This window comes from Onychostoma macrolepis, chromosome 08 (assembly GCF_012432095.1).
Source record: "Onychostoma macrolepis isolate SWU-2019 chromosome 08, ASM1243209v1, whole genome shotgun sequence".
In the NCBI taxonomy this organism is placed as follows: Eukaryota; Metazoa; Chordata; class Actinopteri; order Cypriniformes; family Cyprinidae; genus Onychostoma; species Onychostoma macrolepis.
Window position 1 is genome coordinate 2,779,027 of NC_081162.1, and position 23,685 is coordinate 2,802,711.

The following is a 23,685-nucleotide window of genomic DNA, read 5'->3' on the forward strand; positions in this document are numbered from 1 at the left end:
TAATAGAGCATGGGTTTGTTTGTCAAGTCCCATAGTATTAGCACATGAAAATATTTTAGAGTATGCAAACATGAATGAGTTTGATGAGTAATGAATGAATGGAGAAGGTAATAAGCATAATAATTAATGGAATGAATAATTCATTTTTGCTCAGTCATTTAATATGAAAGAATAGTAAACCTCAAGGCTTCATGCGTTCTGAAGGAGGCTGGGTCAAGCTCTCAGTTTATTTTAGTGGAAGTATGAAAAGTCTCTGCTTCGGTGAAATTATGAACAGTCACAGTGTCATCCATTGTATAGGCCCCATTTTAACGATCTAATCGCATGGTCTAAAGCACACAGCACAGGTGCACTTAGGACGTGTCCGAATCCACTTTTGCTAGTTTAATGATGGGAAAAACTGTCGGCGCGCCTGGCGCATGGTCCAAAAGGGTTGTCCCTATTCTCTTAATGAGTAAGGGGTGTGTTTTGGGCATAACGTGCAATAAACCAATCATCTCCCATTCCCTCTAAGAGCCAGCTGCGCTTGCGCCATGGTGGATTCGCTATTTACACGGTGGAATTTGCAAGAGCAAAGACTGAACGCATCTCCAGAGAGCAAACGGAGCTGCTCGTGCGCGAGCAAATAGGTCTGATTCATGCAATGACTATCCATTATGACATGTAGGCATTTTTATATTTATGTAGAATGCATGTCACACCTCTGTTTATCAATTTGCATTGGCTACCAATAACTGCTCGCATAAAATTCAAGGCATTAATGTTTGCCTAAAAAACCACCACTGGCTCTGCATCCCTTTACCTAAATTCATTACTTCAGACTTATGTGCCTCTAGAAGCTTACGTTCTGCAAGTGAATGTCGCTTTATTGTGCCATCCCAAAGAGGCACAAAATCACTTTCACTGACTTTTAAATTAAATGTTCCCACCTGGTGGAATGACCTGCCCAACTCAATCCGAGCAGCTGAGTCCTTAGCCATCTTCAAGAAACAGCTAAAAACACATCTCTTCCATCTTTATTTGACCCTCTAACTCTAGCACTCTCTATTCTAATTCTATTCTTTAAAAAAAATCCTAACACTAGCTTTTCTAATCCTATTGTATTCTATCAATTTGTTTTCTTTTTATTTATTATACAATTAACGGTCACACTTTATATTAGGTGGCCTTAACTACTATGTACTTACATCAAAAAGTAAGTACAATGTACTTATTGTGTTCATATTGTATTGCAAAACACTGTTGCTGCTATTGAGGTGGGATACGGGTAAGGTTAGGGACCGGTTTAGTGGTATGGGTAGGTTTAAGGGTGGGTTAAGGTGTAAGGGATGGGTCAACAGTGTAATTCTAAATTTAATTGCAGAAATTAATTACAGAAGTAATTACATATATGTATTTTTAAAAATATAAGTACAATGTAAAAACATGTATGTACACAATAAGTGCATTGTATCAAATGATTAATTTAAATGCAAGTACATAGTAGTTAAGGCCATCTAATATAAAGTGGGACCCAATTAACAAAAGCTAACACTAACAAAAGGCCTCTAACACTAGCTTGCTCTATTCTTTTTCTATATCTGTTTACTTTTTATGTATAATATAATAAAAAAACCTTGCTACGTGTACTGTGTTAAGCTAACTGAGACTTGTTATAGCACTTGCATAGCATTGCTCTTTTGTTGATTTTGATTGCTTCCATTGTCCTCATTTGTAAGCTGCTTTGGATAAAAGCATCTGCTAAATGACTGAATGTAAATGTAGCCTACACAATAATAATCTTGTACCTTGTAATCCTTTAATTTTTAATATTTGGCATGTTTGTGTGTTGCTGCGCGTCCCTCTGTGTGTAATAAGCAGAGTGTACGTGCGTTGTGGACCCTCCTATAGGTGCATATGACTAACGCGCTCTTTAAATATCAACAAAAATATTTCAGTCTATTATATTCAACGTGCCAACGATGTGCCTGAACACACCTTGTTTTCAGACCAGCACAAATGGGTGCAAATGCATTTGCTATTGCTATTTAAACAACGTGGCGCAGGACGTGAAAATGATAACTGCGTCGGGCTGAAACTATCAAAAAACACTTGCGTCGCACCAGGTGTATGATAGGGCCCTGAATATCAATGAGGCTGTTGTTTTCTTTCATTCTTTGTTACAAAAAGTACAACACAAACACAAGGGCCCTATCATACACCTGGTGCGACGCAAGTGTTTTTTGATAGTTTCAGCCCGACGCAGTTATCATTTTCACGTCAGGATAATAACATGACAAACAAATGTTCTTCTAAAAATGTCTTCTAAATCATCATCAACAACAACATCTAAGAACCCCGGATGCTGTATTATGCAGATAGACTGTTTTAATGCTATACGTTCAGAAAGACAAAATTTCTGACTTCTTGGAAAGTGCACCAAGTGTACTCTTGTGCTCCAGAGAAGAGCTTGGGTTTTGAAAGACACAATATATGAAAAACAGATCATTTTTGGTTGAAATAATGACTAATAATGAAATAATGACTTATAATAAAATACACTGCATCAGCAAATAATATACACTGCATCAGAGTTTGCTCTGTATATAATATGTTTAAAAGGTTTGTGAATACAGCTTTGTAAAAAATGGTAAATGATCTCAATCAATTATCTGTGTGTGTGTGTGTGTGTGTGTGTGTATCCCAGATCCAATCTGTGATGCAACAAGTTCTAACAGAGTAATGTGCCCGCAGTATAATAAATAATATGTTATATCTTTCAACTGCCTATCTTTTACAAAACGAGAACTGAGAATAAATCACTAGAATTACTCAGATGACAATTCAGACCTTATGTTTGGCAAACTACACTAGTATTAAGCAATACATGATGCATGCAATTTTCCACTAACCTATTTACAACCCAAGCCACTTAAAGGCTGTCCACAGTCTATCTTTAACTTCACAACTGAACTCCATTTTTTTGGAAATGACATGAACTAAGTTTAGCTTTCCAATCATAAAGGAAATCAGATGTCTGTGAGATCTGACCACATACCAACAATATTCTCTATGTTACAATGAAAAGAGGCATCATGTATTTTTTAATTACCTTTCTTGATCTTGCGATGGAAGTTAATGGCGTCCACAGATGCGGTCACAATGTTGGTCTTGCAATGACGAGCAGCAACAATCCCTGCCACCTCATCCATCAGCTTCATGGTCACACCTGAGGATGACAGATACCAGGACAATTTACTAACTGACATACAATCAGACTGAGAATATGTATATCAGTCAAATTTACCCTGAAGCATCAGAGTAAAAACCATTCAGAAGATCATAAACTGTTGGTTCTGCTGAAAGAAAATGCAAAGGCACTTGTGATAATAAGAGTCGTGATCTCCTGCTGACGGTGCATATATAACCAGAATCCACTGCATACATATGAGCAATAAACATCCTCTGACCTCACAATAAAGAGGCAAATTACTTTAATGTTCAACACTAATTTTTTATTTTTCCCCTCCCCATTTTTTCCCCCAATTAAATTACTGCTTTGACCCTTAAATAACCCTGTTGTCAGGACAAGAGCTCAGTGTCAGGCTGGACGGCTGATCTCTAACTGATATTCACTGCTATGACAGTATTTCAGTGATATTTAAATGTGTGAAATTCTATCATTTAAAGCCAAACAACCTAACAGCATAATATCTGCACATAACAGGAGCAGGGAAATAAAAGCTAATGTAAGCTAATAGCTGAGAGTACATTTCATTACCATCCTTCATTATCAACGCTGTTTTGGCTGATATGGCATTGCTATCTTCGCAAATAAATACCCATTTGGCAGTGAAATGCAAAACCTGATGTTATGTGACAGAAAATTACATTAAAGCACAAACGATGCAGCATGATTACTGCTTAGTAAGCACTGTAAGTATAATCATATAAATTGCAAAGCACACGGCTGGGACAAAGTTCAGTGCTTTATGAATTATACATCTCTCTGGGCAGAACAGGTCACCATCAGTCTCAGGAGAATCAGACCACTTGTTCTGAATCACAATATCTGTATGTCTTGGAAATTTCACTATTTCACTGTCCAAACCCATTGCAATAGGTTTGTGTGAGGAACTTACATGAGTTGACAAATTGTTATTCTTTCATAATCGTCTAATTAGCCGAAGCTCTAAAATCTCATTTGGGTTGCATTCAGATTCAAAAATGGCTTGTCGACGCACCATGGCACAACACTTCTTCCAAGTGCTGTAGATGAACGGGACATGCGAGTCTGAATTTGGATCATTGTGAATAACATTTGAGAGCTGCAATGAAGAGGGAGGATTGTCAGTGAATGACAAAATTCTATATTTTTTCCCTTTGTGTGAAAATTCTACAGAATTTCTAGATGAGAGTAAATAATGCCAGAATTTTCATTTTTGAAGTCGATGATGTATCTTGTATACAATATAATATGGTTTAACATATGTTGCTCACATTAAAATTTTTTTTAAGGAATTCTGAACCATTAAAGTGAAAATGACATGACATACGGCCAAGTATGGTTACCCATACTCGGAATTTGTGCTCTGCATTTAACCCATCCAAAGTGCACACACACGCCGTGAACAACCCCCCAGAACAGTGGGCAGCCATTTATGCTGTGGCGCCAGGGGAGCAGTTGGGGGTTCAGTGCCTTGCTCAAAGGTCTCACCTCAATCGTGGTATTGAGGGTGGAGAGAGCGCTGTACATTCACTCCCCCCACCTACAATTCCTGCCAGACCTGAGACTCGAACTCACAACCTTTGGATTACAAGTCCGACTCGCTAACCATTAGGCCACGACTTCCCTCATCCTTTACATCATATATTTGTAATGCAGCAACAAGGTCTTTGAACAAATAGTTCTGATCAATACACATTTAAAAGTGTGTAAATTAAAAATTTATTAAAAGCTAATTACAAATTAAATCTGTAATTCATGCCATGTCTAACATTCATGAAACTCCAAGTCCAAAGTCAGAGGCACACTGTACACACTGTGTAATAAAAAAAACCTGAATTTCGGAAAGCTCATGCTACTGTGAGCCAATAAAATTCTGTTTCCTCTTGCAAAAACATTCCGTGGTAGCCATAGTTTTCACCAAAATATATGGTAATTCGAGTTACACCAGGTTATTCAAGTATTGTATTCAAGTATTATTCAAGTTATTCACCCCAAATTTTCAAACATGCTAAATTTATTTATGAATAAATAAATCTGACTGTTACAAAGTATTGTGGGATTATCTTTTCCTCAAAAATACATGCAGTGCTGCCTTAGAATTTAGCTAAATTGTATCAACCAACATGCCTAATAAAATCGCTGAGTGTATATATGTATTTTACTAACTGCTGAGAAGCAGTAATGGTATGAACAGTCAGCACATGGAAGTCACTACAGTAGGTGTAAGATTGCTAAATACAGCCACTAACTCAGAAAATATATGGAAGATACTGCTGCTGCCCAGCTTTGAAAAATATCTGGCCTGAGATAAATCATCTGAACAAAGATGAATGGAAGCAGACTGTATGTGATATAAAGGCCTTTAACGACCATTTCCATTGTTCCTGGACCTAAGGGATAAAGGGGTCACATCATGGAAAACGTGATTTTCATTGCTCTTTTGAAATAAAGAGTTCAGTGTACTATGTGGGCATTTTTTTTAATTCTTTTTTTATTTTATGTTAAACATAAAATGTATCAAATAATGTGACTTAAGTATCTTAAGTATGTCAGTAGTATATCATGGGAACCCAGCAAACAGATATTTCCTTAGAATGACCTTTGTAATGACCCTTAGATCATTGTAAGGATGTTAGATCAATGACAATCAATTACATCAGGGGAAATCGGTTGACGTAACTAATATTGTTGTAAAAAAATCTTCTCATCAAAGCATTATAACCTTATACAGTAGAAAACTGTGAGAGATTTAAGTATTGTAAACTAAGTGTTGAGCAAGAAAAACCCTCAGAACAGATGATTAATTTAGCGAGAGGGTCAGCAGATAGCACAGATATAGAACAGAATGACACTCCTTGGAATATTTCTATACCAAGATGACGTGCTATTCACAGAGCCAGTGCATGTTTTGTAAGCTCCCTTGACACCAAACAGGCAGAGACTTGACTACTCTGGATCACTGTATGAGCTGGTTTTAGCGATGGACCCTGGGGACTCTCATCTCCAAGTGAGATTCCCTCAATTTACACATGGCACTGAAAGCACACTCCACCCTCAAAAACTCTCTCTTGACAATTTGTGGCAAAGCTTCTTCACAAATCTCAGCTAGTGAGAAAGCGTCATCTCTGGATGTGCAGTGGTGTAAAAATATGGGAGAAGCATGAAATGGCTGCTGAGGTTTTGCACGAGTGTCATAAAAGGGGCCATTTTGAACTTAAGGATATCAGTTTTGTCAGGCAAGAGTCTCCTTCTGCAAGCTTTCACACCTGATCCGAGTTTGGTTTAACATTATCAACCTTGTCTACCCTGAGTTACAAACTATTCATGTTTGTTTTTTATCTGACACAAACCTATTGTGGATATAAAAAGTCTACAATACCCCTGTTAAAATTGCAACTTTTATCAGATGTAAACAATTCATCCAAGTAAAATACATTTTTTACCACATTTAAAGTAATACAGAAATCAACCAAATGCATGCAATAAACAAATAGAAACTTTTAGGAATATATACAATTATGGTCACACATTAGTTTGGGGATAAATTCTCACTATTAACTATAACTTTTGGCCTAATAAACTAATAAAAAAAATGCTGCTTATTAATAGTTAGTAAGGTAGTTGTTAATTTTAGGTATGAGGCAGATTTAGGGATGTAAAATATGGTCATGCAGAATTAATATGTGCTTTATAAGTACTAATAAAAAACAAACAAACAATACACTAGTAATTAGGGGTGTAATGGTACACAGATGTCATGGTTCGGTACATACCTCGGTTCGGCAGTCACGGTTCGATACGATTTCGGTACAACAAGAAAAATACAACAAATCTACTTTTCTAGGTTTCTTTTCATTTATTTTGAACAGACAGTAGTACAAATGTGACCATGTACAACAAAACCAGTCTTAAGTGTCAATTTTTCAATAAATAAGATTTCCATTGATGTATGGTTTGTTAGGATTGGACAATATTTGGCCGAGATACAACTATTTGAAAATCTGGAATCTCAGGGTGCAAAAAATCTAAATATTGAGAAAATCGCCTATAAAGTTGTCCAAATGAAGTTCTTAGCAATGCATTTTACTAATCAAAAATTAAGTTAAGTTTTGATACATTTACGTTAAGAAATTTACAAAATATCTTCATGGAACATGATCTTTACTTGATATACTAATGATTTTTGGCATAAAAGAAAAATAGTTAATTTTGACCCATGCAATGTATTTTTGGCTATTGCTACAAATATACCTCAGCGACTTAAGACTGGTTTTGTGGTCCAGGGTCACAAATTAAAAAATGTTTTCCACCTAGATGTGAAAATACTAAATATTATATTAAATTATAATGTTAGGCTATATATATATAGATATATAAAATCTGCAGTACATATACATACAAGGAATAAATACTTGAAATATATTTGATTTAGTTAACAGATAAACAAGGGGATAAAAACTAGGCTATGCTATGCTAAGTTTCAGTTCAGTTTTGTGACACTCTTAATTTGTTCACAGAAAGGAAACTCAAATGGCAGAAAGCGTCATCCTATTTGTTGTCTTTATTTTACAAAAGCACAATGTTTTGTTTTAATTGTGAGTGTACACAAATAAAAAGACCTTTTACAGTGATGCATTATTAATAAGACAATATATGTGGAGTGTTTTACAGTTTTTTACAATCGCTATGACAATTTTTCCGATACTTCTAACAATTTTCTAAACTCTTAACACAGTTAGCACAACATCTGTCTGTGTAGGCTATACAATTAACACATTTCTTGTTGCTTTGACACAAAATGCATACAGTTAACTCAAATTTAAAATGCTTGAACTTCTTTCACACACAAGCTCAATCAAGACCAAAACAATGTAATTTTACTGCCAAATTTTCAAATGCTTTCACACTGTACTGTATATCAGAACAGATAACATCATGTTCTAAAACTAACTTATAGGCTAAAGTCAAAGTGAACAGCTGTTCATATTGTGAATTGAAACACAAATATGTCCCTTGTATTTTATTCCATTGCTAATGAGAAACAGGTGATTGAAGCTATGCAAATATAGAAATTACAGCTGATTCCCATCTAGGAAACACACTTAGGTGTTGAGGTTCTTTCAGTTGCATGACCATATATACAGTAAAAGAAGACCTCTTTGGGCCGATCTTGTGTGGAAAAGTGCACTCCTGCTTAAATGTGATAGTTTGAGCCCGGTCTCATGAAAGTGCATATAAATAGTATGCCAAATAAAAATGAAAACTCATGGTATTGATACGGAAAAATGGACTTTGGCTTATATATGATACAAACGTGTTTGGCGTGCATATAAAACGCAGTTTTCACGTGCATATAATACGCATCTACCCCACAACCCTAATCCTACCCATCAATACCATGAGTTTTCATTTTTATTTGGCGTACTATTTATATGCATTTTCATGAGATGTTAATTGTCCCTTTGGTGCCACTCGCACGGAGTTTGGGGCGTGGCTTGCACTGCCCAACCCGTCCTGCTGGCTCATTCGCACAATCTGACTCGGCTATGCGTTTCAGTTCGCCAGGCAACCTTCCAAGCTCAGCGGCACTCTAGAGACATCGGTGGCAGTCCGAGACGCACTTGTCTTGTGCGAGGAGATTGCTGTCCTCCTGGAAAAGGAAGCAATCGAGCCAGTCCCTCCAGCCGAGATGAGGCAGGGGTTTTACAGCCCTTAATTCATCGTACCTAAGAAAGGCGGTGGCCTTCGGCCAATCCTGGATCAGTGAATCTCGAATAGGGCCCTTCTCAAGCTCCCATTCAAGATGACGCAAAAGCGCATCATCAGAGGCATCCAACCCCAGGATTGGTTTGCAGCGGTTGACCTGAAGGACGCTTACTTTCATGTCTCGATTCGCCCTCGAGACAGGCCATTCCTGCGGGTTGTGTTTGAGGGTCGGGCATGGCAGTACAGGGTCCTCCCCTTCGGGCTCTCCCTGTCCCCTCGTGTCTTTGTAAGTCACGGAGGGCGCCCTTGCCCCATTACGGGAAGTGGGCATCAGGATCCTCTTTTGTCTCAAGCGCGAGAACAGTTGTGCGATCACAGGGACCTGGTGCTCCGGCACCTCAGCCAGTTGGGGCTTCGGGTCAACTGGGAAAAGAGCAAGCTCTCCCCCGTGCAGAGAAACTCTTTTCTCAGTATGGAGTTAGAATCGGTGAGTGTTGTGGCGCGTCTCACCAACGAGCCACTCCCAGTCCATGCTGACCTGCCTAAGTTCCTTCAGAGGCAGGATGGTAGTTCCAATGAAACACTTTCAGAGGCTCCTGGGGCATATGGCATCCACAGTCGCAGTCTCGCCGCTCAGATTGCTTCATATGGGACCACTTCAACACAGGTTACACTCCCGTGTCCCGAGATGGGCATGTCGCCGTGGTACAGTTCGCGTGACCATCACGCCAACACGTTGCCGCTCATTCACAGATGACAGACCTTGTCCTTCTACGGGTCGAAGTACCCTTAGAACAAGTGTCTTGGCATGTCGTTGTCACGATGGATGCCTCCAGTGCGGGCTGGTGCGCTACATGCAACGGACAACACTGCGGCTGTCTTGTACATAAACTGGCAGGGTTGTCTACAAATACCGAGTTGTCCAACTCGCCCACCATCTCCTCCTCTGGAGTCAGACGCAGCGCAAGTTGCTGCACGCCGTCCACATCCTGGGGGAGGATCCAATTGTGCAGCCGATGTACTCTCACGACAGCTCATGTTCCCTGGAGAATGGCGACTCCATCCCGAGATGATCCGGCTGTTCTGGAGTCGATTCAGGGAAGTTCAGGTAAACCCGGTTGCCTCCCACGAGTCCTCCCATGGCCAGTTGTATGACTCCCTGACCGAGGCCCCCTCGGCACGGACGCACTGGTGCGCAGCTGGCCTTGGGTTTTACACAAGTTTGCGCTTTCCCCAGTGAGCCTTCTCGCAGAGACACTCTGCAAGGTCAGCGAGGATGAGGAACAGGTCCTGCCGGTTGCGCCGTTGGCCCACCCGGACCTGGGTTTCGGAACTCATGCTCCTCGTGACAGCCCCTCCTGGCACATCCCTCTGAGGAAGGACCTCCTTTCTCAGGGGCCCGGCACCATGTGGCACTCCATGTGTAGTTCCTGGATGAGACGTGGCAGACTTGAGTGTTTTTGTTCACCGGTAGTGGAAGACTCCATGAGGTGAGCTCTTGCCTTGGAGTTGAGTCTGTTCACGATCTGGTGTTCTTCTCGCTGAAAAGACCCCAAAGATGTACAATTGGAGTAGTGCTTTCTTCCCTGCAGGAAAGGTTGGAGCGTAGGCTGTCACCCTCCACCTTGAAAGCGCATGTGGCTGCTATCCTTGGGAAAGCACGATCTCATCGTCAGGTTCCCGAGGGGTGCCAGAAGGTTAAATCCTCCTAGGCCACCCGTGGTGCCCTCCTGAGATCTCTCTATCATCCTGGCTGGACTTCAGAGGGGTCATTTTGAGCCGCTGGACTCAGTTGAGCTGAAGTTCCTGTCTGCTAAGACAGCGCTCCTGACCACGCTCACTTCCATCAAGAGGGTCGGGGACCTCCAAGCATTTTGGAGTGCCTTGTATTCTGGTCGGACTACTCTCACGTTGTCCTGAGACCGTTGTACGTGGACCGCACCCAGAGCTTTAGAAGCTCTGAACAGCTCTTTGTCTGCCACAGAGGTCAGCAGAAAGGGAAGGCTGTCTTCAAGCAGAGGTTGGCCCACTGGATAGTGGGCGCCATCGCCTTGGCGTACCAATCTCAAGGCGAGCTGTGTCCTCTGGGGGTGAGGGCTCACTCCCCGCGGAGTATTGCCTCCTCCTATGCGTTGGCGCACAGCGCCTCTCTGGCAGACATCTGTTGAGCTGCGGGCTGGGCAACACCAAACACGTTCACAAGATTTTACAGTCTCCGCGTTGAGCTAGTTTCTTCCCTTGTGTTAGGTAACAGGTAAGTGGCGGGAAGAGCTGGCCGGTATCACGCTTGCTGCGCCATTCCCCCTCACCCGGGGATGCGAACACCCCTTTTCCTCCTCCAGTAAGTTCCCCGTTAGGCGAACCCTGGTGGAGTTCCTCCAGCACCCCCGGCAGTCAGACTGGGCAGAGCAGTCTGACGCCAGGCCCAGTACTGGTGTTAGCTTGCCTGGGTCTCTGGTCAGCCCCTGTACTGGGCTAGGTGTCCATATGGCTTGATTCCCTTCGGATAATCCCATATGTGTATTCTTCCATGGTAAGGTTTCCCTCTCAGTAAACCCGTTTCTTCTCTTTGACAGATCACTCTGTCAGGCTCTGCTGACAGCTCTCCTCCCTACTCCTAGATAGGACCTGCCTCAGAGACCAATTTCATATGTAGTACTGCCCCAGGCCTGGGTCAGTCCATATCAGTATCTTCACATGTCACCTCCCTACGGGCAGGATGTGGCCTCAGTAGCGCCCTTCTCTGGAAGGCTCGCTTTCCTCTCATTACTGCCGAGCTGTAACAACAAATAGGAAAGACTTGAAGCAATCTTTCGTTGAAGGTTGAAATCCCTTCAAAATTCTGTGGTGAAAGGAACAGCGGCTTGGCTATCTCCAGCAGCGATGTACTCACCTGTGGTCCCTGCGGGTACCATGGTCAGCGAATTTGCACTGGGGCGATGGGAAGGTTACGACATTTGCATGGCATTTGTCTGTCATACACTTGCTTGTCAACATTTGCAATGCCATAAGGTTGTGATGGGGTTCAGGTTGTGGCACTTTCCACAGACCCCTAATGTCGTCACGACATAACTCATAGTGACCAACAGATAGGGAACATCTCGGTTACGTATGTAAGCCTCGTTCCCTGATGGAGGGAACGGAGACATTATGTCCCCATGCCACAATCTTGAACCATCGCTGGGTGCCAGGGACACGTTCTCGGCTCCTCAGCGGAAAACCTGATGAGTAGATGCACCTGTCGTCTATTTATACCTGTATGCACAGGGAGTGGCTCAGGTATGCAAAATCCACTAGCCAATATTCATTGGTGTTTTCTCTTAAAGTCAGAGATGATTGGGGCTCCCAAGTGAATCCCCCTAATGTTGTCACGACATAATGTCTCCGTTCCCTCCATCAGGGAACAAGGATTACATACGTAACTGAGACGTTCTTCTACTGGTGGTTATCAAACAGCGTTGCAATACTGTGGGCGCCTCCTTCTGGATTAAGGGTGAATTGCCTGTATTCGTTGTAAGGCCTCATGCACCGAACCAAGATGTCCGTACCGTGACGGTTCGGTATGAATACATGTATCATTACAACCCTACTAGTAATATGCATGCTAATAAGCAACCAGTTGATACTGAGAATTACTTCCTAAATTAAAGTGTTACCAAAATGATCTGGTTTCATAAGCGTGCACACCCACATGAAAAAATACTATAGTAAAGTGCATTAAACTGTATATATTATAGTATTTACAACACTTTTTTAATGAATGCTACAATGTACCGTTGTTTTAACTATAGTGAACTGATAAACTGTAATAATGTAGTATATTTTAGTTTTTACTACAGTAAACTGTAGTGTATTGTAGTATAATATACCCTATAGTTGTAGAAAATTTTGTACAGTATCGGGTAAAGTAATTCGTTTATATTATCACAGTTGTTATATTACCACAGAAACTATAGAATTACCACAACATATTAATTCAAGTACTTTAATATAATATGGTTCAAAAACACTATTGTTACGTGCGTGTATGCTAAGGAGGCACACGACGAGGAGTAGAGAAAACAAAAGTCTTTTATTAATAATCCACAGTATAATTCCTGGAGCATAGAGTAGCAAAACACTTCTGGCAAACGAAATAGCAGACAAGGAATGGAGGGTGAACACAGGCTTTAAATAATAAACGTAATCAAGGGAAAACAGAAACAGGTGAGGATCTAATTAACCAATGGGGAACAGAAGAAACTAGGTCAAACATGTGACAACTATAGCATTTACTATAAATTACTATAGTATTTTTATAATGGGGCATGTTAATCTGTTCAGAAGTAACCAATCACATTCAAACTCTTTTGAAGCGTGTACCTGCCCGTTTCTTCACTCTGGAGTTGTACAAGTCCTGAAGGCTGGGCAGGTGCACACCAATGATCTTTTCTGCTGTCCTAACAGTCCGTTGAAGTCTTCTTAAATCTGATTTGCTGGCTGACCCAAACCAGACAGTTATGGAGGAGCACAGAACCGACTCAATAACAGCTGAATAAAACTGTTTCAGCAGCTCCTGTGGCAGGTTGAACTTTTTCAGCTGACGAAGGAAGTACAACCTCTGCTGGGCCTTTTTCACGATGGAGTCAATGTGATTGTCCCACTTCAGGTCCTGAGAGATGGTGGTGCCCAGGAACCTGAATGACTCCACTGCAGCCACAGTGCTGTTCATGATGGTGAGTGGGGGGAGAGGAGGGGGGTTTCTCCTGAAGTCCACTATCATCTCCACAGTTTTGAGCGTGTTCAGCTCCAGGTTGTTGTGACTGCACCAGACAGCCAGCTGCTCAACCTCTTGTCTGTAAGCAGACTCGTCGCCGTCCTGGATGAGGCCGATGACTGTGGTGTCGTCTGCAAACTTCAGAAGCTTGACAGAGGGGTCCTTTGAAGTGCAGTCATTGGTGTAGAGGGAGAAGAGCAGTGGGGAGAGAACGCAGCCCTGAGGAGCTCCAGTGCTGATGGTGCGGGTGCTGGATGTGTGTTTTCCCAGCCTCACTAGCTGCTGCCTGTCTGTCAGGAAGCTGGTAATCCACTGACAGATGGAGGTGGGCACAGAGAGCTGAGTCAGCTTGTTCTGAAGGGTGTCTGGGATGATGGTGTTGAAAGCGGAGCTGAAGTCCACAAACAAGATCCTTGCATAAGTCCCTGGTTTGTCCAGATGTTGCAGGATGTAGTGCAGTCCCATATTAACTGCATCATCCACAGATCTGTTTGCTCGGTAAGCAAACTGTAGGGGGTCCAGCAAGGGTCCAGTAATGTCCTTCATGTGGGCCAACACCAGTCTCTCAAATGACTTCATGACCACAGACGTTAAGGCAACAGGTCTGTAGTCATTAAGTCCTGTGATTTTTGGTTTCTTGGGTACAGGGATGATGGTGGAACCTTTGAAGCAGGAGGGGACTTCACACAGCTCCAGTGATCTGTTGAAGATCAATGTGAAGATGGATGATAGCTGGACAGCACAGGCTTTGAGGCAGGCTGGAGAGACACCGTCTGGGCCTTTGGCTTTCCTTATCTTCTGCTTTCTGAAGACTTTGCATACATCATCTTCACAGATCTTGAGTACAGGCTGATTAACAGTAGGGGGGAGGGAGGGTGAGGGTGTGAATGGCTGTGCTGTGAGACAGTCGGAGCGGGTGTGAGGTGTCAGACCAGTCTTTTCAAACCTGCAGTAAAACTCGTTCAGGTCTTCAGCCAGTTGTTGATTGGCCTCAGTGCTGGGGGATGGGGTCTTGTAGCTGGTGATGGCTTTCAGGCCTTTCCACACTGATGTAGAGTCATTGCTTGAAAGCTGTTTTTTTAGCTTTCCAGAGTAGTTTAATTTTGCTACTCTTATTTCCCTATTCAGTGTGTATTTGGCCTGTTTGTACAAGGCTTTGTCCCCACTCCTGTAGGCGTCCTCTTTGGCCTGGCGAAGCTGTTTGAGTTTTGCACTGAACCAAGGTTTGTCATTGTTAAATGTTAAATAAGTCCTGGTGGGTACACACATGTCCTCACAGAAACTGATGTAGGACGTCACGGTGTCAGTGAGCTCGTCCAGATCAGTAGCTGCAGCCTCAAAAACACTCCAATCAGTAAGTTCGAAGCAGGCCTGTAAAACCTGCTCTGCTTCAGAAGTCCATCTCTTTACAGTTTTTACTACAGGCTTAGCAGATTTGAGTTTCTGCCTGTAGGCTGGTAGGAGATGAACCAAACAGTGATCAGAGAGTCCCAGCGCTGCACGGGGGACAGAGTGATATGCATCCTTTAAGACAGTGTAGCAGTGGTCCAGTATATTTCTGTCTCTGGTGGGGCATGTGATGTGCTGTCTATATTTAGGCAGTTCACGGGTGAGATTAGCTTTATTAAAATCACCGAGAATGATGATGAAAGAGTCCGGATAACGCTGCTCTGTGTGTGTGATTTGATCGGCCAGCAGTTCTAGCGCGCGCTCACACGCGTCAGGAGGAATGTACACACTCACCAGAATAAACGAGGAAAACTCCGCGGTGAATAAAAAGGCTTGCAGTTAATAAAGAGAGCTTCCAAATTTGGGCAGCACATCTTCTTTAAAACTGTCACGTCTGTACACCAGCCTTCGTTGATATAAAACATAATCCACCGCCTCTCGTTTTCCCGAGGACTCGGTGACGCGGTCTGCTCTGAACAGCTGGAAGCCCGTTAGATGAAGCGCTGTCCGGGATGGCTCCGTTCAGCCAGGTTTCCGTGAAGCAAAGCGCAGCGGAGTTTAAAAGTCCTTGTTTGTGCGGGTGAGGAGTTGTAGTTCGTCTGATTTATTTGCCAGGGAGCGGAGATTCGCCAGATGAATGCTCGGCAGCGGAGTCCTAAACCCCGCTGTCGGAGTTTCACGAGCGCCGGCGCGCTTCCCTCGCCTGCGTCGGCTGGAGCGCTTGTATAGGAACGCAGCTCCTCCGATTAAAATGTCCAGTAAAAGGTCTGAATGCTCAAATGTTGGCAGAGAGTTATTTGGTGTGCCGTTTCTGATGTCCAGGAGTTCGTTTCTGGTAAAGCTGATCGGGAAAAAGTTGCTTAAGACAGGACAAACAAACAAAAAAAGAACAAGTACCAAGCAGCGACAAACCATGGCTGCCATCTGCGGCGCCATCTTGTCATCATTACAACCCTACTAGTAATATGCATGCTAATAAGCAACCAGTTGATACTGAGAATTACTTCCTAAATTAAAGTGTTACCAAAATTATCTGGTTTCATAAGCGTGCACACCCACATGAAAAAATACTATAGTAAAGTGCATTAAACTGTATATATTATAGTATTTACAACACTTTTTTAATGAATGCTACAATGTACTGTTGTTTTAACTATAGTGAACTGATAAACTGTAATAATGTAGTATATTTTAGTTTTTACTACAGTAAACTGTAGTGTATTGTAGTATAATATACCCTATAGTTGTAGAAAATTTTGTACAGTATCGGGTAAAGTAATTCATTTATATTATCACAGTTGTTATATTACCACAGAAACTATAGAATTACCACAACATATTAATTCAAGTACTTTAATATAATATGGTTCAAAAACACTATTGTTACGTGCGTGTATGCTAAGGAGGCACACGACGAGGAGTAGAGAAAACAAAAGTCTTTTATTAATAATCCACAGTATAATTCCTGGAGCATAGAGTAGCAAAACACTTCTGGCAAACGAAATAGCAGACAAGGAATGGAGGGTGAACACAGGCTTTAAATAATAAACGTAATCAAGGGGAAAACAGAAACAGGTGAGGATCTAATTAACCAATGGGGGAACAGAAGAAACTAGGTCAAACATGTGACAACTATAGCATTTACTATAAATTACTATAGTATTTTTTATAATGGGGCATGTTAATCTGTTCAGAAGTAACCAATCACATTCAAACTCTTTTGAAGCGTGTATAATTCAAACTCTGAAAAGTGTGTATAATTCTCCAGTCATCATTTAAATAATGCTAATGAAATTTTATTTTTCTTTGTTTTGTTAATATTTGTTACTTAAATTTTGTTGGATGAAATAGCTGATGTGATTTTTCTTGGATTCATTTTAAGTCTTAAAAAGGTGCAATTTTAACAGGTGTGTAGTCCGTTGTATGATCATTCGCAGGTTCAAACTGGTCTAGATGGTTTACTGGTACAGTATATGCTCTTGACTAGCAAAAACTTAGCCGACAAGCATGGTCTTTCTAGTGAACCTCGTCTTGGTAAGCTAGTTAAAAAGCCTGATGGGGATGCCAGCCCACTGGCATAACATTCTGGACTATCAGCATCCACAATATATGCAGGTTGGTTCAAGTCACCTTAGGCCCTGGTATTAAGATGTATTTTCTGTGCCGTGCACAGAGACATTTGATAGTGCAAACCATGATACGTGGCTTATGAGTGAACATGAACGCTAGAGAATGAATAGGATAATAACTGCAGGGCAAAGAATGAACTTGTGTCATAAGTGTTTGTTTCTTTCAAGAATTAATAGCTTTGATAAATTCTGTTGTTTTCATATAGTCTAGTACATCAGGCAAAAATAAATCCAAGAAAAGAAAAAAAAAAAAAAAAAAAAAAAAAGAAAAAAAGAATCCAGGAATAAACATAAATACGAGCATTTCATCTTTTAAAAAAAATTTTTTTCAGTGTCATAAGGATAATAACTCAGTATTAAGAACAGTGCAACTGTGCATTACAGTTATTTAAATTCATGAAAGCTCTCTCTATTCGTCTCCATCTGCCTTTGGTAAGGTGAAATGAAAGTCAAGCTGACTCACTATTATGATGGGCAGAGAGTTTTTGCCACTGCAGTTGAATTATGGAAGCGACATTTGAAACCTGCTTTTCTTTTTTCCTGGAGTTATTTATATGCCTCCATGATTGTCAGTCAGAATGACTTCTATTGGCTGATTTGCATAGACAAATGCATTTAAGCCTGGTGGCACAGTCAATAATATGGCAAATGTCTTGGTATGTCTGTCTTCAGACAGAAATTGAGTAATTCAGAATTTCTGAACCACCGGTTTTGCAACAGGATCCAGATTTGACAAGTACAACACAACACACATCTACTGTACACTGATAAAAAGTAAATAAATACATAAATAAAGAGAACACTGCCATTTATTAATATAATCAGTAATTAAATAGGGCCAGTTTTACTAAACAGGGCAAATTAGCGTTAGAGCGCACTCTACAACACCTGTGCGACTGACCCGATCAGCATATTTGTGTTTGCGCTGAGGGAGCTTCAAAGGTTTCTAACGTACTTACGTGTTTTTGCAGCGTTGAGTAATGTATCACAGACGTATCCTCTCATTATAACAAACAAAGTGTAGACAGAGTGTAAATAAGAGATTCACTGTGCAGTGTAGAGAGCTGCGTTGATTATATTGGAGTTTTGTGAGATCGCGATGAACTAAGGAGAGTGACAGCTTGCAAATGTGATATTGATTTAATACAACAGTTCATTAAACAAGAAGTTAATATTAAGTGACTTAAATTGTCTGACTACAACACTATTGCCTTATTTTGCTCTATTTTGTCAATTAAAATAGTTTCAGATAAAGTCACATCTGAGCCGCTGCCGTTTGAACAAATCAATTAAATGAATGATTCAGTGATAAAATCAGACTTGCCGCCACCTGCTGGCAGTTTTAATAAAAATGTTTAATTAGCACAAGCGCTCCTAAAAGAAAAAGTAAGCGAAGCACCGATGGGAGTGGAAAATTCTGCGGATGATTTACTGACAATGTGCACATTCAAGAACACAGACACAACATCTCATTTCCATAATGACCAGCGCAATCTACCGCCTGCTTTAAGACATGATTTTTTGGGGCGTTAAATAATGCTGCAAATACCAGTGAATTGATGAGCACAAATCTTTGTAAATCATGCTGCGTGATTCATTTGAATACTCTCCTCCCATAAATTTACCGATCAAAAGGGAAACTCCTACAAATGCATATTCAATAAAGTGAGTCGCAAAAATAACTGTGTCCACGCCTTTTCAGCGCTAATTTCCCACTGTGTGTCTTTAGTAAATCCTGAAAATAGTTTTTTAAACACCAAATGAGGGTTTGCGCTGGTGCAAGCAGATAGTAAATCTGGCCCATTGTCTACAATCTGCTAAATTACAAACATATGCACAGAATAGGAAAATTGACAATCTGATAAATGAATAGCAACAATGTGACCTCAATTAATATTGACAGGGTATATTAAAACCTTTTTTTCCTTCTTTTTAAGAGACAATGTGTTTTTTATTTTATTTTTATTTTGATATCCTAACTACACATAATTATGTAGTTTGCTGCTTTTTTTTAAACAAAGAAAGAAACTTGACAATGGTTCAACATCAGCAAGACTGCACTCTCTTCAGTCAGAAAGATACTTGCAAAACTGAATCTTTGCCTGTATGCAAATTACCATAATGGCAAGCAAACCTAAGGATGCTTTAACAGTGCAGTCAAAGAATGATGTAAATTTCTTGGGCTCCAGTTCTGAGAAGGAGAACTAGGCATTCAATGGAAAAACAGCAATTAGAAAGCCAATCCCAGAGGAGCCTTTGCTGCTAGCAAGTGCTTCAATGATTAGATTTCTTGTGACGATTACCCAAAATTTTTCCTCTGAACAGGCTGAGCCTAGAGCCACCATGATAGATGATGAAATATTCCTCTTCAGTTTAGTACTCTAGATGCTCTGCTTTTGTCTTTCTCTCCACTACATTTCAAACAATTTTAGGTCTACTTACAAAAACAACTGTACCAACAGAAAAATCTCTTTCCTTCAAAGTATAGCACCCTCTCTCTTTTTCTTTTAATCATAATGGTAAAATAAAAAAAAAAAAATAAATAAAAAATGGATTTGTAATGAAGTGTTACCATAGAAACAGGTTGTGGGATATTTTCGCACATGCTCAAAAGAGAAAAATATTCCCTGTATATTTCTACACTGTGAGTATTTCCAGCTGCTAGTTAGCACGGCAGCTTGCATCAACAGCTTTACTCCATTTAATCCTTTGTGAGTCATAGTGATTCACTTGGGGATGTTGAATACCTCCTGTAATACCTAGCAAAAACTATGACCTACAAAATATTACTCCTTTAAATGGGAGACAGTCACACTTTATATTGATTGACCATTTCATCTACATGTTAGCCAACTCTCACTAGAGTCTTAGTAGAGCATTAGTAGACTGTTTGATTAAGATTAGTAGAATAAGCGATAACACTTTACAATAAGGTTCCATTTCGTTAACTATACTTAAAGGGATAGTTGACCAAAAAATGAAAATTTGATGTTTATCTGCTTACCCCCAGGGCATCCAAGATGTAGGTGACTTTGTTTCACGAGCCGCAAGGTTTAATTTGGATTTGTGTGTGCATGTTTTTTTTTTCTCTCAAAGATTGTGTGCCCATTGACTGGCATTATAGGACTAACAGACTGCAACGGTTTGAGTTAAAAATCTTCGTTTGTGTTCTACTGAAGAAACAAAGTCACCTACATCTTGGATGCCCTGGGGTAAGCAGATAAACATAAAATTTTCATTTTTGGGTGAACTATCCCTTTAATGTTCATGTTAATATTCAAGTCCATGTTAGATCAGGTCCATTAAATAACATAAATTATATAAACACAGATACAACTTTGGTCACACTTTAAGCCCCAATTCTCGCTAGTCACAAACCGTTAACTACAACATCTCGGTTGCGCATGTAACCCTCGTTCCCTGAAGGAGGGAACGGAGACATCACATCGGTGACTGACGAATTGAGATCTCGCTTAGAGAGACCAATCCACTTTGAGTGTAACTAAACAAGCATGCGATGATAGGATCCAGCTGCCGCTGATCACAGCGTGAGTATAAGTAGGCAGCAGGTGCAGCGCATATTCAGGTTTTCGCTGAGAAGCTGAGCCGGTAACTCGGCCGCTCAGCGGTGGTACAGAAACCGTGGTGACGGGACGTGACGTCTCTGTTCCCTCCTTCAGGGAACGAGGGTTACATACGTAACCGAGATGTTCCCTTTCAGTCAGTCACTCAGAGTCACGTCGGTGACCAACAAATTGGGATCCCTACCAAAATGCCACAGATACTGCCCCTTCCAGTGTCCTGTGGAATCCTCCTGCACCCCCTCTTTTTGGCGTAGGCTGGGGCTTACCACAAGAAGACCAGTTACTGTTGCTATGGCACTACCCACTCAGTAAGACTGGATAACACTGGGAAAACATACCCGTTCCACTTGGAACAGGAACGCTGCGGAAGCCCCATCCTTCCCGAAGGAGGTTTCAGAAGCACCCACACATATGAACAACCGTATTTAACCTTCTCGCCCCTGTAAGGAACCTGATGACCAGGTCATGCTTCCCTACCGACTTCCCTTCCCGTCGCTTCTCCAAATTAGCTGGACCGTCTGAGGATGGAGTCTCCACTCTCCGGGGAGCATAGCTCGTGACAGCTCATCGGCTGCCTGGTTGTGCAGGCCCGGGATGTGAATGGCACGATGCGACCTCAGATGCTTCTGACTTCAGAGGAGGAGGTGGCAGGCGAGTTGCGACATGCAACGGAAGCGTAGACCACCTTGTCGGTTGATGTATGCAACGGTCGCAGTGTTGTCTGTGCAGACCAGTTCGTGCTTGCCTTGTAAGTGCGTCTTGAGGCGGTTCAAGGCCAGGCGTACTGCCAGCAACTCTAGGCAATTGATGTGCCAGTGCACTTGGGGGCCCGTCCAAACCCCCGACACTGCAAGCCCGTTGAACGTGGCCCCCCAGCCGGTGGTGGAGGCATCCGTGTGAACCACGGCATGCCTGGAGACCTGTTCCAGGGGCGCTCCTGCCTGGAGAAATTAAAGGTCTGAGCACGGGGTGATGGTTCGACAGCAGGCCGGTGTGACTTGGACCTCAGAGGAGTTTCAGAGGCTCCTGAGGCATATGGCAGCTGCAGCGTGCCGCGTTGCCATGCCCACCTTGGGACTCGGCCATGGAACCAGTGTTGAAGCGGTCTCATATGATCAGCTTCAGCAGCGTGACTGCTGCTGCAGCTGCCAAATGCCTCAGAATGCCTTCAGTGGGACCGCCATCCTGCTCTTGAACATATTCAAGCAGTTCAACACCGACTGTGCACGTTCCTGTGTGAGGCGTGCTGTCTGTTTGACCAAGTCCAACTCCATACCGAGAAAAGAGATTCTCTGCATCGGGGAGAGTTTGCTTTTTCCCAGTTGACCCGAAGGCCCAACTGTCTGAGGAGCGAGAGCACCAAGTCCCTGTGTTCGCACAACTGATCCTGAGCCTGAGCTAGTATGAGCCAGTTGTCGAGGTAGTTGAGAATGCGAATGCCATGTTCTCTCAGAGGAACGAGGGCTGCCTCCGCAACTTTCGTGAAGACACGGTGCGACAGGAACAGCCCAAAGGGCAGGACCTTGTACTGATATGCCTGTCCTGCAAACGCAAACTGCAGGAATGGCCTGTGGCACAGAAGGATCGACACACGGAAGTACGCGTCCTTCAGGTCGATCGCTGCAAACCAATTTCGGGAACGGATGCACCCGAAGATGCGCTTCTGCATGAGCATCTTGAATGGGAGCTTGTGAAGGGCTCGGTTCAATATGCGCAGATCCAAGATTGGCCTTAACCCACCGCTTTTCTTGGGTACAATGGAGTAAGGGCTGTAAAACCCCGTCCTCATATAGGCTGGAGGTACCGGCTATATCCCATCCTTCGCCAACAGGACTGAGATCTCTGCATGCAAGACAGAGGCATCTGCCGCCTTCACTGAAGTGAAGTGGATGCCCCTGAACTTGGCAGAACGTTTCAGTTCAGGACTGAACTGAACTGAATTGCATAGCCGAGTCAGATGGCCCACAGGAGCCAGCGAGACGGGCTGGGTAGCGCTACCAGGCACCCAGACCAGTGTTGGTCCGTCCACGACTCTTCATGCCCTCTTGTGACCCAGAGACAGAGAAAACTGCTCTTTTGTCGAGATTCTTAGAAACAAGAGATTCTCCACCCTGCAGCCAGGACAAGAACCAGATAGAGGCAGAGGCAACAGAGCTCCGCTCTGACTATTCAAACGTGAGTTTTGAGCAGTGTAGAGTAGTGCTTGTTTGGCTTTTCTACGATCACAAATGCAGGCATGGTGTTACGTTTATGCGGCACGGCGTGTACAATAATGTACAGTATGTGGAAAATAATGTTTTTTGAACCTCGAACCACGTAAACACATTGCATTACACCAAATACACAAAATAATGTTATTTTTAGCAACATCATATGACCCTTTAACTAATGTGGTTAACAAATGTTAACAAATGGAAAGTGCTGCTGAATAAGCTAACATGCCTTGCAAAGTTACTTATAGCCATAATGTCTATTGGAGGATCATCAAAATAAAGTGTTAGCAGATATTAAGCAGACAGACTAATAATACTAATGACTGCTAGTTGACATGTAGTTGCAAAGTTAATTATAGTCAACAGAATGTCTAATGGCTACTATCAAATAGGGGTGTAAATCAGATGATTCGTCACGATACGATACGATATTGATTCACATACCCAGTTATACGATATTTGCCAATACCTCACAAAAATTCTATGATACGATTATGATTTCAACAGGAGTATATCGATCAATATATCGATATTATGATATTATATACTTATTTAAATGCTATTTTAACTCACAAATGCAAACAAAATATATAACATGAACATTTATCTGAAATTTTCACATCCTGTACCTCAATTGGGA

The 23,685-nt window shown here is 41.9% G+C and overlaps 1 protein-coding gene across 6 annotated transcripts in view; it reads right to left on the reverse strand.

The window, feature by feature from the left end:
• The window catches only part of acot7 (acyl-CoA thioesterase 7), an 87,498-nt gene that overhangs the window by 30,939 nt on the left and 32,874 nt on the right, over positions 1-23,685 (reverse strand). For all 6 annotated transcript variants that reach the window (XM_058784555.1, XM_058784557.1, XM_058784554.1 and 3 more), the window contains one exon: positions 3,092-3,208. In XM_058784555.1, coding sequence (XP_058640538.1) covers positions 3,092-3,208 — 117 coding nt within the window. The remainder of the gene's footprint in view (positions 1-3,091; positions 3,209-23,685) is intronic.